At 35.7% G+C, this 16,675-nt stretch overlaps 4 protein-coding genes across 4 annotated transcripts; 3 read left to right on the forward strand and 1 right to left on the reverse strand.

The window, feature by feature from the left end:
• Positions 1-2,797: 2,797 nt before the first annotated feature.
• LOC116117005 (dnaJ protein homolog) lies at positions 2,798-6,242 on the forward strand. The gene is made up of 7 exons (XM_031403040.1): positions 2,798-2,957; positions 3,055-3,214; positions 3,730-3,895; positions 4,000-4,141; positions 4,253-4,529; positions 4,674-4,872; positions 5,612-6,242. Exons 2-7 carry the CDS (start codon positions 3,065-3,067, stop codon positions 5,929-5,931), a joined length of 1,254 nt encoding a protein of 417 aa, XP_031258900.1. The 5' UTR covers positions 2,798-2,957; positions 3,055-3,064; the 3' UTR covers positions 5,932-6,242.
• A 1,470-nt stretch (positions 6,243-7,712) lies between these two features.
• LOC116117006 (dnaJ protein homolog) lies at positions 7,713-11,089 on the forward strand. Its single transcript, XM_031403041.1, has 7 exons — positions 7,713-7,872; positions 7,970-8,129; positions 8,645-8,810; positions 8,915-9,056; positions 9,168-9,444; positions 9,589-9,787; positions 10,527-11,089. The coding sequence occupies exons 2-7, from the start codon at positions 7,980-7,982 to the stop codon at positions 10,844-10,846; spliced, it is 1,254 nt and encodes a 417-aa protein (XP_031258901.1). The 5' UTR covers positions 7,713-7,872; positions 7,970-7,979; the 3' UTR covers positions 10,847-11,089.
• Positions 11,090-11,562: 473 nt separating this feature from the next.
• LOC116117002 (early nodulin-16-like) lies at positions 11,563-11,962 on the reverse strand. The gene is made up of 2 exons (XM_031403037.1): positions 11,788-11,962; positions 11,563-11,663 (listed from the first exon to the last, which is right to left on the reverse strand). Exons 1-2 carry the CDS (start codon positions 11,960-11,962, stop codon positions 11,563-11,565), a joined length of 276 nt encoding a protein of 91 aa, XP_031258897.1.
• A 1,666-nt stretch (positions 11,963-13,628) lies between these two features.
• LOC116117012 (uncharacterized protein At3g28850) lies at positions 13,629-15,263 on the forward strand. The gene has a single exon (XM_031403047.1). It carries the CDS (start codon positions 13,857-13,859, stop codon positions 15,036-15,038), a length of 1,182 nt encoding a protein of 393 aa, XP_031258907.1. The 5' UTR covers positions 13,629-13,856; the 3' UTR covers positions 15,039-15,263.
• The last annotated feature ends 1,412 nt before the right edge of the window (positions 15,264-16,675 follow it).

A 16,675-nucleotide genomic window follows, 5' to 3' on the forward strand; every position in this document is an offset into this window, starting at 1 on the left:
CATCGTAACACGTTACTTTTGATTTAATTCTTCCATCCTCACACATCGGATGAGTACTAGCAATAATTATATAAGTACATTACGTAGACATTCCAAAATCTAACCATTTTCAAGAAAAACGTATAAAGATGGAAATTAGTTTGTTTTCAAACCTTAGCTTAGAAAGAATCCTATACTGTGAGAAAAATAGTTAATATCAAACCTAAAAATGAACTCAATATAAATTTTAAGTTCAAATAATTGATCTTCATAATATTAATTGATATTAATAATTATAAAAGTACAATTATTAATTTTATGTTGACACAACTCTGTACATATATAAAGGTTATATTTACTCTAAAACTTGTACATATATAGAAGTTATTTTTACAACCTATTCCAAAAATATTAAATAAATATACCCGTACAACGCACAGGCCCCATATCTAGTTAATATACAATTCAAAATTATAAATCATATCTAAATATTATTAATATGAAAAATCTTTCATATCATACTAGAAAAAATGTTTTCACGAGTTAAAATTTTAAAATGTTGAATATAATTAAATATTTTTTAATTATAGAAAATATATTTGCAAAGAGAAATGCTAGAGGTACAAAGAGTCTTTGTACAAAGTAATGTGGCAGCATCACTAGTTTTCAGATCACCTGCCCTCTCTCTTTAGTCTTTTCTCTTTCTTTTCCTTCTCTTCTTCTTCTCCTCAATCTTCTCTCCATTTTGCATATATAAGAAAATAAAACCCTATTATTTTTCTTTTTCCTTTATCATTGATTTTCTATAAAAAATTCTCTCCACTCTTTTATCTTCTCTATCTTCTTTCTCTCCCGTCTCTTCTTCCTCTTCTCCTATTTCTTTTTCCTTTTTCCCTTTTTTTATTTTCCCTTATATTTTCTCATGGAAAATTTCCTCTCTAAATTTTTTCTACATTCTGGTTCACATTTTCTCAGAAAATTTCATCTCTAAACAAACAATGTAGAAAAGCAGAGTGTAGAGATGGAAGAGAGAATCAGATCACCAAGATTTAAATCGGTTCACTAGGCCTGAAAGGAACTCTCCCACTGCACCTTAAGAACTTAACTTCACTGACTATACTTGAGGTGATGAAGAACGAACAGAGTGGACCTAACCCAACTCTTGCTAGGTTGATTTCTCTTCAAGAAGTGCTTTTTAATAACAACAATTTTTCATATTTCCCCCGGATTTCTTTTCTGGGTCAACTTCTTTGCAAAGTGTAAGCCTTGATTATAATTCTTTTGAGTCTTGAGAGATTCTTGTGGGTTTAACAAATGCAACGACTTTGCAGAAGTTTTCAACAAACTTTGCTAATGTTTTAGGGACTATTCCTGGGTTTCTGGGGGATGTATTTCCAGTATTAAAGAGTTTGAATTTGGTTATGAACAAACTTGCTTACTAGCATTATATTGTTTGTTTAGAGATGGAATTTTCCCAGAAAATGTTAAGCATAATATAGGAAAAATTTAGAGAGAGAATTTTCCATGAGAAAATATAAGGCAAAAAAAAAAGCAAAAAGAAATAGAAGAAGAGATGGGAGCGATAAGAATGGTGAGAAAAAAAAAAATTTAAATCAATGATAAAGGAAAAAAAAAAAAAATAGGGGTGCGTTTGGTTTATTATTTTGGATAGGATTTTGGGAATAGTATTGGATAATTGAATATGGGAGTATTATGAGGTAAAATTTAAAAATTATAAAAAAACCCCCTAAGTTTGCTAATTTAATAAATACCCCAATATATAAAAATATGTAAAATGACAAAAAGACCCCCACCACCTGCAGTGCCAGATTCCGACCACCACCACTGGAATCTAGCCGAAAAATTGCATAACCACACATATCAGCCGGATCTTACTGATATGGCGTCGCTATGGCCTTTTCTTGCCAGATCCACGCAAATGCCAGATCTATGGCCATATGTGGCCATCGACGGTCGGAAAAGGCCAAAGGAGGCCATCTTTGGCCGTCAGCGACGGCCAAAGATATGGCCGTCGTTGTCGATCAACAATGGCCAAGATTTGGCCGTCAACGACGGCCAGATCTGGCCTTTTTCGGCTAGATCCACTGTGGATCTGGCTGGAAAAAGCCAGATCAGTGAATTATCAGCTAGTTTCGGTTGGTAATTCACCGTTGTGGCAGATTCTGGCTACCACCGACAATGGTTGTCGGAATCTGGCAAGTATGGGTTATGGGCTGTTTTTGTTAATTTTTAAACTTTTTTTCAAGGGGTATTTAATTAAAAAAATAGGGTAATATTTCTGGAATAATGTGTCAAACATTATTTGGAGAATAGGATTGAGAATATGAGCAGAAATAATAAGCCAAACGCACCCTAGGTTTTTTTCTTTAAAGATCTGTAAAACGGAGAAAAGATTGAGGAAAAGGAAAAAGAGAAAGAAAAGAAAGAGAAAAGACTAAAGAAAAAGGATAGGTGATATGAAAACTGATGATAAAGCAATTGATGTGATAGTTATCATATCATTTTGTACAAAGACTACCATTTTCTCGTTTGCAAAATATACAACTTGGACTTGGGTAAACAAATACATGTCGGTTTTCAGGTCAACTAACGACAGTGTGACTCCTTCCTCTTCTCCACCAAGAAACTCCCACCACATTTCAACATTCCAATAATTAATTTGAACAAAATAAAAATTCCATTAAAATAGACCACAAATTTTGACCAAAACCAACGGCCCCGATCTCTTCCTAAGTAACAGAAAATCCTAGATTGTTCTAGATCCTTCATCTCCGTTAAATAAAACGTCAAAAACCAAACCCCGCTTAGCTAACTCAAAGCATCATCGGATCCTGACCGTCCGTTCACTTCCTTAAAATTCGAGATCCAACTCTAAGTTTCCCCTCTCTTGCTCCCTCGCCGTCTCGCGTCTCTACTCTCTGTGCTTATTCTCTCTTCGAGATCCGCTCGGTTGGTTGGTTAGTTTTCGATCTCTTCTGTTTCGTTTCGTTTCGATCTTTATTTTTTGTTTTGCTTCATTGTGATTCTGTTTGATTTGATTGTATTGAATTTTAGTTGAGAGAAAATGTTTGGGAGAGCGCCGAAGAAAAGCGATAACACGAAATACTATGAGATTCTTGGAGTGTCGAAAAACGCTTCACAAGATGACTTAAAGAAGGCATATAGGAAAGCAGCTATCAAGAACCATCCGGATAAGGGTGGTGATCCTGAGAAGGTTAACTTTTTATTTGTTTTATGAACTATTTTGTGATTTTGAGCTGTTTTTAATTCGTTGATTGGATTAATTGCTTAGTTTTATGATTTAATTGCTTGATTTGAGAAGCTCAATTGATTTAGATCTGGAATTTTGTTTGTATTGATGTTGTAGCAAGTCAATTGTAGCTAATGGAATTTTAGGTCATGGTAGAAATTTAGATAATCTTTTAGTTGATATTTGAGTTTGTGTTATTTTAAGAATTGAATTTATCTGCTGAGGAACCATTTTATTTTGTTTGAACTAAGTCAATCAGTGGGCTCTTTTTAGTCATGTTTAAAAAGAGCAGTGTTTTGGGATATCAATTCATTTATGCATTATTTACTGTTTGTTTTTACTTTCCATATGTATTTTTTGTTGATTTTCTTTGTGCGAAATTGGGATGAGCCATTGTTAATTATTGTTTTGTAACTCTACATCTGTAACGTGCGACAGTAGTGGGATTACTAAACTTTGACATTCTGCTTGTGATGCAGTTTAAAGAGTTGGCACAAGCTTATGAGGTTCTGAGTGACCCTGAGAAGCGTGAGATATATGATCAGTATGGCGAGGATGCCCTCAAGGAGGGAATGGGTGGAGGTGGTGGCGGCCACGACCCATTTGACATTTTCCAGTCATTCTTTGGTGGCAGCCCGTTTGGTGGTAAGGATCTTTTATTGTTGTCTCATGTGAAACCAAAGAACATCCTATATGATAGGAAACAAATATTTTTGAATTGTATTTGAAATGGAAACCTTCCTATGCAGGTGGTGGAAGCAGCAGAGGCCGAAGGCAGAGGAGGGGAGAGGATGTAATCCATCCCCTCAAGGTTTCTTTGGAGGACCTCTACAATGGGACATCTAAGAAGCTTTCCCTCTCACGCAATGTAATTTGTGCCAAGTGTAAAGGGTTAGTAGTTGAAGTTGTTATTAGTGAGTTCTTCATGAATTAGCAAGTATGACTGGTCGAGTTTCTGTACTTAATACACTTACACAAGCAATTTGATGTGATTATGTGCAGTAAAGGATCTAAATCTGGTGCATCAATGAAATGTTCTGGCTGCCAAGGTTCTGGAATGAAAGTCTCAATAAGGCACCTTGGCCCCTCTATGATACAACAAATGCAGCATCCTTGTAATGAGTGCAAGGGTACTGGAGAAACTATTAGTGACAAGGATCGCTGCACAGCGTGTAAGGGTGAGAAGGTTGTTCAAGAGAAGAAGGTGTTGGAAGTAGTAGTTGAGAAGGGTATGCAAAATGGACAGAAGGTTACATTCCCTGGAGAAGCTGATGAAGCTGTAAGTGAACACCTTTTTTGTTTTTTAGTGCTCAAGTGGTATTTAGTTTTTGGGGCGGGGGTAAATTGAGGTTGGCATTTTGATTAGAGTTTCGATAATGTGGTATTGGTTGTTGATCAGAACATATAATTTTGTTATGTGCAGCCTGAGACTGTTACGGGAGACATCGTTTTTCTTCTACAACAAAGAGAGCACCCTAAGTTCAAGCGAAAGGGTGATGACCTATTTGTTGAGCATACCCTGTCGCTAACTGAGGCTCTCTGTGGCTTCCAATTCATTTTAACTCATTTGGATGGCAGGCAGCTCCTAATAAAATCCAACCCAGGGGAAGTGGTAAAGCCTGGTAAGTTCCAGTTTTAGTTTTACTGATCTTATTGTAATTTATCTCTATCTGTAGTCCTTAATATTAAAATTTGCCACTAATGGCATTAATTGGTGCTCAGAATGAGTACTCTGCTGTACTGGATATAAATCATTTATAATTTCTGTTTAAAGTGTCAACTTAATTTTCCTCATTTTTTATATGTTACATTTTTGTGACATTCATATGTAGGTTTGTGTCACGCGTTGACTCTTTTATTTGTCTTTGTATTCTGTGTCCATGGTATTAAAAGATTCTGTTGTCTGCTGTTTTATAAAAGACCATCCATCATTTTCAGTTGTTTCTAGAGATTGGAATATGTATGGATAGGTGGAATTGCAAAATAGTTTTCTGAGTGCTATGATATGTAAGACATGTTATTTGAATTTGGTTAAGTTTATTTAGTTATTGTCATTGTCACTTCAACTATGGAAAAGTTTTGAAAACACTTTTACATGTGATCATTAGTAGTATTCTGGAGGCCAGGATCAAAACAGGCCCCTATTATTGCAGTCTTGGTGGAATTTTTTAGGGCAATGTTGTGTTGAATTACTGTGCTAATACATGTTTTATGAGCTGAGAATCATTATAAATAGGAATGCATTGATTACTTGACCTGGGTTTAACACTCAGGTTTTTTATCCGCGTTTTTAAGTTAATGTCAGAGAGATATCTAGCTATCTTGTTATTTTTTTTTCACTTGTGCTTCTAATGTAACCAGACCAATTCAAGGCAATAAACGATGAAGGAATGCCTATGTATCAAAGGCCATTCATGAGGGGTAAGCTGTACATTCATTTCACAGTTGACTTCCCCGACTCACTCACCCCAGACCAATGTAAGGCGTTAGAGGCTGTGCTACCCCCAAGGTCGTCGGTTCAGCTGACGGATATGGAGCTGGATGAGTGTGAGGAAACCACTCTTCATGATGTGAATATTGAGGAAGAGATGCGAAGGAAGCAGCAAGCCGCCCAGGAGGCTTACGATGAAGACGAGGATATGCATGGTGGTGCCCAGAGGGTGCAATGTGCTCAGCAGTGATGAGGAATAGAGAAGAAAGGGTTCCCGTGGTTATTACATTATTCGAGATAACAAGATTCTCAACAACATTTACTTATCTTCTGTTATAGGCTTTAGAGGTGTATGTGATTTTCCTATTGATTTGCAAAAACTGATAATTAAATGGATCTCTGAGCATTTTGCTTCGTCAGACCATATTAAATTTTATTCTGTTCTTATGGCGTAACTTAGGTTGAAGCCTTGGAGGAGGTTTACTTTGCCCAATTTTTGGCAAATGTTGATCTGCTCATTGTGGTTGACATAATAAAAATCCTGAGCCAGTTGTGAGATTAGGACACTGGTGTTAATTTGGCAACATTAGGTCGAATTCTAAGAAAAACATCATCATTACAGAAAGAAAATAGCAAAGCAGAAGGCAGCGGACGAGCTCACCAATCCACTGGAAGTTGTTCCAGAGCTCCTATATGCACTCTCATATCGGCCGGTGAATTGTAATTTGTATCATGGACAATGATAGAAATCTTTTGGTCAAGATGACAGTAGTTAGAGAAGTTGCAAAGGAACTCTCCCGTCTCTTCTTCCTCTTCTCCTATTTCTTTTTCCTTTTTCCCTTTTTTTATTTTCCCTTATATTTTCTCATGGAAAATTTCCTCTCTAAATTTTTTCTACATTCTGGTTCACATTTTCTCAAAAAATTTCATCTCTAAACAAACAATGTAGAAAAGCAGAGTATCGAGATGGAAGAGAGAATCAGATCGCCAAGATTTAAATCGGTTCACTAGGCCTGAAAGGAACTCTCCCACCGCACCTTAAGAACTTAACTTCACTGACTATACTTGAGGTGATGAAGAACGAATAGAGTGGACCTAACCCAACTCTTGCTAGGTTGATTTTTCTTCAAGAAGTGCTTTTTAATAACAACAATTTTTTATATTTCCCCCGGAATTCTTTTCTGGGTCAACTTCTTTGCAAAGTGTAAGCCTTAATTATAATTCCTTTGAGTCTTGAGAGATTCTTGTGGGTTTAACAAACGCAACGACTTTGTAGAAGTTTTCAGCAAACTTTGCTAATGTTTCAGAGACTATTCCTGGGTTTCTGGGGGATGTATTTCCAGAATTAAAGAGTTTGAATTTGGTTATGAACAAAATTGCTTATAAGCATTATATTGTTTGTTTAGAGATGGAATTTTCCTAGAAAATGTTAAGCATAATACAGGAAAAATTTAGAGAGAGAATTTTCCATGAGAAAATATAATGAAAAAAAAAAAAGCAAAAAGAAATAGAAGAAAAGACTGGATCAATAAGAATGGTGAGAAAAAAAAATTAAAAATCAATGATAAAGGAAAAAGAAAAAAAATTAGGTTTTTTTTTTAAAGATCTGTAAAACGGAGAAAAGATTGAGGGAAAAGAAAAAAAGAAGGAAAAAAAAAAGAGAAAAGACCAAAGAGTGAGGATAGGTGATATAAAAACTGATGATGAAATAACTAAAGAGACAACTATCACATCATTTTATACAAAGGTTATAATTTTCTTCGTTTGCAAAATATACAACTTGGAGTTGGATAAAAAATACATGTCGGTTTTCAGGTCAACTAAGGACAGTGTGCCTCCTTCCTCTTCTCTACCATGAAACTCCCACCACATTTCAACATTCCAATAATTAATTTGAGCAAAATAAAAATTCCATTAAAATAGACCACAAATTTTGACCAAAACCAACGGCCCCGATCTCTTCCCAAGTAACAGAAAATCCTAGATTGTTCTAGATCCTTCATCTCCGTTAAATAAAACGTCAAAAACCAAACCCCGCTTAGCTAACTCAAAGCATCATCGGATCCTGACCGTCCGTTCACTTCCTTAAAATTCGAGATCCAACTCTAAGTTTCCCCTCTCTTGCTCCCTCGCCGTCTCGCGTCTCTACTCTCTGTGCTTATTCTCTCTTCGAGATCCGCTCGGTTGGTTGGTTAGTTTTCGATCTCTTCTGTTTCGTTTCGTTTCGATCTTTATTTTTTGTTTTGCTTCATTGTGATTCTGTTTGATTTGATTGTATTGAATTTTAGTTGAGAGAAAATGTTTGGGAGAGCGCCGAAGAAAAGCGATAACACGAAATACTATGAGATTCTTGGAGTGTCGAAAAACGCTTCACAAGATGACTTAAAGAAGGCATATAGGAAAGCAGCTATCAAGAACCATCCGGATAAGGGTGGTGATCCTGAGAAGGTTAACTTTTTATTTGTTTTATGAACTATTTTGTGATTTTGAGCTGTTTTTAATTCGTTGATTGGATTAATTGCTTAGTTTTATGATTTAATTGCTTGATTTGAGAAGCTCAATTGATTTAGATCTGGAATTTTGTTTGTATTGATGTTGTAGCAAGTCAATTGTAGCTAATGGAATTTTAGGTCATGGTAGAAATTTAGATAATCTTTTAGTTGATATTTGAGTTTGTGTTATTTTAAGAATTGAATTTATCTGCTGAGGAACCATTTTATTTTGTTTGAACTAAGTCAATCAGTGGGCTCTTTTTAGTCATGTTTAAAAAGAGCAGTGTTTTGGGATATCAATTCATTTATGCATTATTTACTGTTTGTTTTTACTTTCCATATGTATTTTTTGTTGATTTTCTTTGTGCGAAATTGGGATGAGCCATTGTTAATTATTGTTTTGTAACTCTACATCTGTAACGTGCGACAGTAGTGGGATTACTAAACTTTGACATTCTGCTTGTGATGCAGTTTAAAGAGTTGGCACAAGCTTATGAGGTTCTGAGTGACCCTGAGAAGCGTGAGATATATGATCAGTATGGCGAGGATGCCCTCAAGGAGGGAATGGGTGGAGGTGGTGGCGGCCACGACCCATTTGACATTTTCCAGTCATTCTTTGGTGGCAGCCCGTTTGGTGGTAAGGATCTTTTATTGTTGTCTCATGTGAAACCAAAGAACATCCTATATGATAGGAAACAAATATTTTTGAATTGTATTTGAAATGGAAACCTTCCTATGCAGGTGGTGGAAGCAGCAGAGGCCGAAGGCAGAGGAGGGGAGAGGATGTAATCCATCCCCTCAAGGTTTCTTTGGAGGACCTCTACAATGGGACATCTAAGAAGCTTTCCCTCTCACGCAATGTAATTTGTGCCAAGTGTAAAGGGTTAGTAGTTGAAGTTGTTATTAGTGAGTTCTTCATGAATTAGCAAGTATGACTGGTCGAGTTTCTGTACTTAATACACTTACACAAGCAATTTGATGTGATTATGTGCAGTAAAGGATCTAAATCTGGTGCATCAATGAAATGTTCTGGCTGCCAAGGTTCTGGAATGAAAGTCTCAATAAGGCACCTTGGCCCCTCTATGATACAACAAATGCAGCATCCTTGTAATGAGTGCAAGGGTACTGGAGAAACTATTAGTGACAAGGATCGCTGCACAGCGTGTAAGGGTGAGAAGGTTGTTCAAGAGAAGAAGGTGTTGGAAGTAGTAGTTGAGAAGGGTATGCAAAATGGACAGAAGGTTACATTCCCTGGAGAAGCTGATGAAGCTGTAAGTGAACACCTTTTTTGTTTTTTAGTGCTCAAGTGGTATTTAGTTTTTGGGGCGGGGGTAAATTGAGGTTGGCATTTTGATTAGAGTTTCGATAATGTGGTATTGGTTGTTGATCAGAACATATAATTTTGTTATGTGCAGCCTGAGACTGTTACGGGAGACATCGTTTTTCTTCTACAACAAAGAGAGCACCCTAAGTTCAAGCGAAAGGGTGATGACCTATTTGTTGAGCATACCCTGTCGCTAACTGAGGCTCTCTGTGGCTTCCAATTCATTTTAACTCATTTGGATGGCAGGCAGCTCCTAATAAAATCCAACCCAGGGGAAGTGGTAAAGCCTGGTAAGTTCCAGTTTTAGTTTTACTGATCTTATTGTAATTTATCTCTATCTGTAGTCCTTAATATTAAAATTTGCCACTAATGGCATTAATTGGTGCTCAGAATGAGTACTCTGCTGTACTGGATATAAATCATTTATAATTTCTGTTTAAAGTGTCAACTTAATTTTCCTCATTTTTTATATGTTACATTTTTGTGACATTCATATGTAGGTTTGTGTCACGCGTTGACTCTTTTATTTGTCTTTGTATTCTGTGTCCATGGTATTAAAAGATTCTGTTGTCTGCTGTTTTATAAAAGACCATCCATCATTTTCAGTTGTTTCTAGAGATTGGAATATGTATGGATAGGTGGAATTGCAAAATAGTTTTCTGAGTGCTATGATATGTAAGACATGTTATTTGAATTTGGTTAAGTTTATTTAGTTATTGTCATTGTCACTTCAACTATGGAAAAGTTTTGAAAACACTTTTACATGTGATCATTAGTAGTATTCTGGAGGCCAGGATCAAAACAGGCCCCTATTATTGCAGTCTTGGTGGAATTTTTTAGGGCAATGTTGTGTTGAATTACTGTGCTAATACATGTTTTATGAGCTGAGAATCATTATAAATAGGAATGCATTGATTACTTGACCTGGGTTTAACACTCAGGTTTTTTATCCGCGTTTTTAAGTTAATGTCAGAGAGATATCTAGCTATCTTGTTATTTTTTTTTCACTTGTGCTTCTAATGTAACCAGACCAATTCAAGGCAATAAACGATGAAGGAATGCCTATGTATCAAAGGCCATTCATGAGGGGTAAGCTGTACATTCATTTCACAGTTGACTTCCCCGACTCACTCACCCCAGACCAATGTAAGGCGTTAGAGGCTGTGCTACCCCCAAGGTCGTCGGTTCAGCTGACGGATATGGAGCTGGATGAGTGTGAGGAAACCACTCTTCATGATGTGAATATTGAGGAAGAGATGCGAAGGAAGCAGCAAGCCGCCCAGGAGGCTTACGATGAAGACGAGGATATGCATGGTGGTGCCCAGAGGGTGCAATGTGCTCAGCAGTGATGAGGAATAGAGAAGAAAGGGTTCCCGTGGTTATTACATTATTCGAGATAACAAGATTCTCAACAACATTTACTTATCTTCTGTTATAGGCTTTAGAGGTGTATGTGATTTTTCTATTGATTTGCAAAAACTGATAATTAAATGGATCTCTGAGCATTTTGCTTCGTCAGACCATATTAAATTTTATTCTGTTCTTATGGCGTAACTTAGGTTGAAGCCTTGGAGGAGGTTTACTTTGCCCAATTTTTAGCAAATGTTGATCTGCTCATTGTGGTTGACATAATAAAAATTCTGAGCCAGTTGTGAGATTAGGACACTATGATGTTAAGTAATTAACTTATGATATGGCTATGGTGTTAATTTGGCAACATTAGGTCGAATTCTAAGAAAAACATCATCATTACAGAAAGAAAATAGCAAAGCAGAAGGCAGCGGACGAGCTCACTAATCCACTGGAAGTTGTTCCAGAGCTCTCTATATGCACTCCCATATCGGCGGTGATGGTGCTTCGCTACTGCCAGTACCTGGAGACGCAGAGTCGATCCAGTTTCTTGGTAACGGTTCTGGTGTTGGTGTTGGTGTTGGTGCCGGTGAATTGTAATTTGTATCATGGACAATGATAGAAATCTTTTGGTCAAGATGACAGTAGTTAGAGAAGTTGCAAAGGAAGTAGAAAACACCAGAGTGATTCAATAGAATAGTTGCTGGACCATCATTCACTCATTCAGAACATAGACAGCATTGTTTGCAGTGCAGTTCTCGTAGTCTGATATTAGAACTTGTATCAGGTTGTAAACATCAGTTTCAAAGCCAAACACTGTCACCCAAACCCAATGTACAAATCAATGATTACTCTATGCTGATATCATTGGATTACCCAAAATAAAAAAAAAATAAAAAAAATTATATTTATGAAATTATGAAGAATTCCACTACCAGACCTACAGAGTCACCAGTGTAGAAGAGATGGGAAGAAGACCATTCTGAGTAGTATTTTGGGTATGGCGGTGTGGACCAGATTGAGTCCCCAACCAAATACTGCAAACTAGAACACCCACCACAGAATATTGCCATAACCATGGCGATTGGAACTAACAGCTGTCTAAGCAAAGCCATTGCAGAGTTATTTTTGTTTATGCATTATATAGACATTAAATTTTCAACGGGTAAAAAGAGGAAAGCAAGTGAAGAGTTTCTGCTTGATAACCTTAGCATGCAAGAAAATGTAACTGTTACTCAAATAAAAGAAGTGGAAAAAGATTTCACTGCTCATCAATGAAACTATCACAAAAATTCCTTCAAGTTTGAGTTAATATCATTCATTAATCATTATTGAACTTTAATGAAGAAATAAGAGGTTTATTTGAGATTGTCAGGCAAATATCGAATCCAACCCATTCGTTCTTGGTCAGATTCCAAGACCGATATACCTCGCGATACTCTCTCCTTATGCAAAACGAATTAGCTGCTTTAAACAACAATGGATCCTTGTGTATTAGCAGCTTTCGCAATATCGCCATCACGGAAGGTCCTGTATCATTAACCCTCTTATCCAGCACATCAGTTAATCTGCAGAATAATTCATTAGTTGAATCCAATCTCCTTTTCTTTTGTATTTTCTCATGATCTTGTTCCTCCTCAAAAATTAGATACTCCGGACTGGTAGACTTCGAACTTCTTGTACTGTCCCCCTTCCGCTATTCCTTCCATTCTGAGTCTCAAACTTTAGGTGGAATTTATATGAATTTAAGATGCATTTATGAATTTGTAAATTTTTTACGATGAGTAAACTTCAAAAAAAAAAAAAAAAAAATTCGAATACAATTCTTATTATATGAGAAAATCTATTTTAGATATAAATAAATAAATTTGTTTAAAAATTTATTAGTAAATTGAAAATTCATCTTATTAATCTAAATAAGTTTTTGATAATTTTTTTTTTCTCATAAAATTTTGCCCCTACATCTTCCAATAATAATATTATTCAAAAAGTAGTAGTACTACTATTTGTTAAAGATATTTCTTATGGATTTTCTTATTTGAATTTTCTAAAAATTCAAAATTTTATAATAAATTCAAATTTTGATTTTGAAATAGCATAATTTTATGATTAAGATTTTAATTGGAGTTTAAAAATTAAAACCCTCTTTAAACTTCATAAAAATTGCCATCTTTCCAAATGCTTATCTTTAAAAAAGTGCTACTTCTCTACAATTTAAGGGATTTGCATTTGACCATCATAAAATTAGGAATACTAAAGATTCATTTATAATATAATGAATTTTAAACCTCATGTTTAAGGGTATTTATGTCATTTTATAATAACATAATTAAACATACTGCTATTTTACCTTTTATTATATCAAAAAAATTTCTTAATTTTTATAAAAAGTGTCATATAATGATAAATTGTTTTCGTTTTGTAATAACTATATCAATAAAATCATATTTTCACAAACTTTTTCTAACAACTCCAACGTAACAATTTGTAATTAGGTAAACGAGATTTATGCGAACTGTTACGTCAGAATTGTGAAAGAAAGTTTGTGAGATTGAATTATGAGTATAAATATTTATTTTTTAAAAATATATTATTTAAGAAAAAGGTTAATCAAAATCAAGCATACAATCAAATAAAAAAATGGTGGCCGAATTGAAGAAATTATGACCGTTATTAGCTTTAGGTAAAGATAATCTTTGTCTAAAATACACGTGCTCATCTGTTGTCGACATTATCATGCTCCCGGCTGCATAGGATTCCTCTCTCATTCCCCACCTTACCATTTTCGAAATTTAAAACAAAAAAAACAGCTTTTTCTAGCCGTTGAACTTGAAAAAGATCATTCACTCTCTCATTCAGCTCAACCAAAAAGAAAAAACAAAAATCATCTCATTTCACCGCTTTATCTTCAAGATCCTGTTCCAATCTTTGAATCTTTGCGCATAATTCTTCTACCCCAGTTCAGATTTTTGGCTTTTCGACCCCTGGAGGCTGAATCCCGAGAAAAATATGAAGGGAGTGAAGGGAAAGTTGCTCAAGAAGCTCAAAGCTATTAAACCGGTTGCTTATAATCTGAAGCCGGATAGAATTCTTATGGTCAATGCCGCAGATGGGTTGTTTGAAGCATTTACGAAGAGTCCACCGAATAAGGATGTGAAGGAAGCACAGTTTGTGTGTAAAGAGTTTGAGGAAGAGGAAAAGATTGGAACTTTTGGGGAGCCTGATGTTATTGATGTGGCTGAACTTATGAAAGACCTTGAAGAAGAAGATGAAATGGAAGTTGAATTGGATGATGATGGTGATGTTGATGATAAGGAGAATGTTAGGCCGGTAATGAAGAGAAAAGATTCATTTTCTTGCAGGGAGAATGTTGGGGTTTTGAAGAAATCAGAGAGTGGTTTGTGTACAGAAACCAGGGCTTTATGTGAGATTGATGTCAATTCTTTTAGGCGACCAGATATGAACTCTGGCAGCCTTTTTGATCCGAATTTGCTCGCCGCCTTTGAGGAAGCTGTGAATGTGCATATTAGGATGAGCCAAGAAGAGAGAAAAGCAAGAATGGAACAAGAGAATATTGAAAAACTGAGAGAAGAAGAAGAAAGAAAGTCAAGGATTGAGCAAGATAATCTTGAACTTGAACAGATTGAAGAAGAGCCCCCACATAAAACTCGCCGCTTACACGAAGAAGAAGAAGAAAAGGAGGATGACAATCCTTTATTAGCCTTTGAAGAGAAGTGTCCTCCAGGTGGTGATGAATCAGTAATTCTCTACACAACAACATTGAGAGGGATAAGAAAAACCTTTGAGGATTGCAACAGCATTCGGTTTCTCCTGGAGATGTTTCGGATTACATACTACGAGAGAGATGTGTCGATGCACATAGAATTCAGGGAAGAGTTGTGGAGAATCTTTGATCACAAAGCATTACCTCCAAGGCTTTTCATCAAAGGAAGATACATCGGAGGAGCTGCAGAAGTTTTAGTGTTGCATGAGCAAGGAAAATTCAGGCCACTCTTTGAAGGAATTCCCATTGATCAATCCAATGGCCCCTGTGAAGGGTGTGCAGGAGTGAGATTTGTGCTTTGTTTCAAGTGCAATGGCAGCCATAAGGTTGTTGATGATGAAGGATTGTCAAGTGAATGCCAAGAGTGTAACGAAAATGGGTTGATTATCTGCCCCATTTGTTGTTGAGAGAGAATTTCCTCGTGCATTTTGTTAATTTTTTTTGTACCACTTGAAGTTGGATTCTTATTTGTATCTTGGTTTTGGGTTGGGATTCTTTTAATTCTTTTGTATGGTTGAAGCAGAAGATATGTAGAGTTGCTTCAGATAATTGTTACAGTTTGTGGATTGGAAATAAAGCTTTCCATATTCACTTTGTAAAATTCATAAATAAAAAAATAAACTTATCATGCTTTTGGGATCTTTGAAACTTATTAATGTTATGTGCTGGGTCAGTACTTGGAATATTTATCCAAGAGCTGCTATTGCTTTTTGTGAGTAGTCAGTTTTTAGTTTGAATAAGTCAGAATGAAGAGTTGGGAACGTGGCTGTAGTTATGTTGATTTAGTTACTTTGTTTGTTCTAGACTCTAGAGTCCTATTTTAATGGGGTAGTTGGTGTGATAGCTGAATTCTATTAGAACTCCTACTATAAAAAGGAATCTTAACGAAAGGAAATGCATCAGTCTTTACCTCAACCTTGTGTTGGTTTTATTAGTTTTTGAGTTACCTTTAACAACCCGTAATTGCCTACTTTAGATTCCTTCCTACTTCAAAATAGGTAGAAAAAGGCATTTGCTGCAGTCTTCAAGTCCTTACCTTGGACCAAACACTCGTTCTCAAAGCCAGGTACAGAACAATTTACATGAAATTTTGGTGATGAATTTAAACTTGCAGCATTAGAACACATAAATCCAAGGGAGAACCTACATCTCAGGTAATAAAATTCCTCGTACTGTTAAGATTCTTCCCCCAAAAGGGGTAGAATCTACGTCTATTACAGCTGCAGGGAAGATCCTCAAAAACATTCTCTTTGTTTGATACAAGAATTAATTGCTTTTAGAATTGTGGAAGCTTGGTTTGATAGACTACTTGGATCCTTTATTCTCTGCAATAAATTGTTTTGCTTTCATTGCGAAGCTCAATTGCAGCCGCATTTTGTTAACAAATTCCCATAGGCAAATACAAGTACATCAACAGCATAATTTGCGATTAGGGTTAATTTCTAGACAGGTAAATTGCAATAAAAACTGGAAAGCAAAAATATTAGTAAATTATTTCTCATGCTTGGAGAAGTCTCCTTTGTTTGTTAACTGTTCATTACAAATACAAAGTCAAAACTGAAGCTTCTGCAAATAATCTTTACCTGAGCTGAATCTAATTCATGATATTCTTCTTTGCATGCCGGAAAGATATCTTTTGCTAAAACAAGCAACTTCGCTATTCTCTTGCCGTACATGGCTTTTCTAAATGACATGTAACAATATATGTGAATGTATCGCAATTGAGGTTTCATGTATGAGAACAATACTGGAATCTGGAATCAAATATTTTAGAACCATATTTGACTCATGGGAAATCATGATGCGTAGCGTTAGCAAAGAATTAGAAAAAGAAAACTAAACATACCTAGAGTACGGCAGAATTCCCTCTCAACCAGAAATCAAATCCACTCAGCATAATTCAGAAGCACGACTGGTTTATGTCTCAAATTCTTTTGGAAATTAGTGTTTTTATATGTATTTTTTCTTCTTTTTTTTTTTTTTGAAAAAGTCGTTTAATCAATTATTAATTTACTATTTAAAATAGAGATCAATTTTGAAATTG

This window comes from Pistacia vera, unplaced genomic scaffold, assembly GCF_008641045.1.
Source record: "Pistacia vera cultivar Batoury unplaced genomic scaffold, PisVer_v2 Contig795, whole genome shotgun sequence".
In the NCBI taxonomy this organism is placed as follows: domain Eukaryota; kingdom Viridiplantae; phylum Streptophyta; class Magnoliopsida; order Sapindales; family Anacardiaceae; genus Pistacia; species Pistacia vera.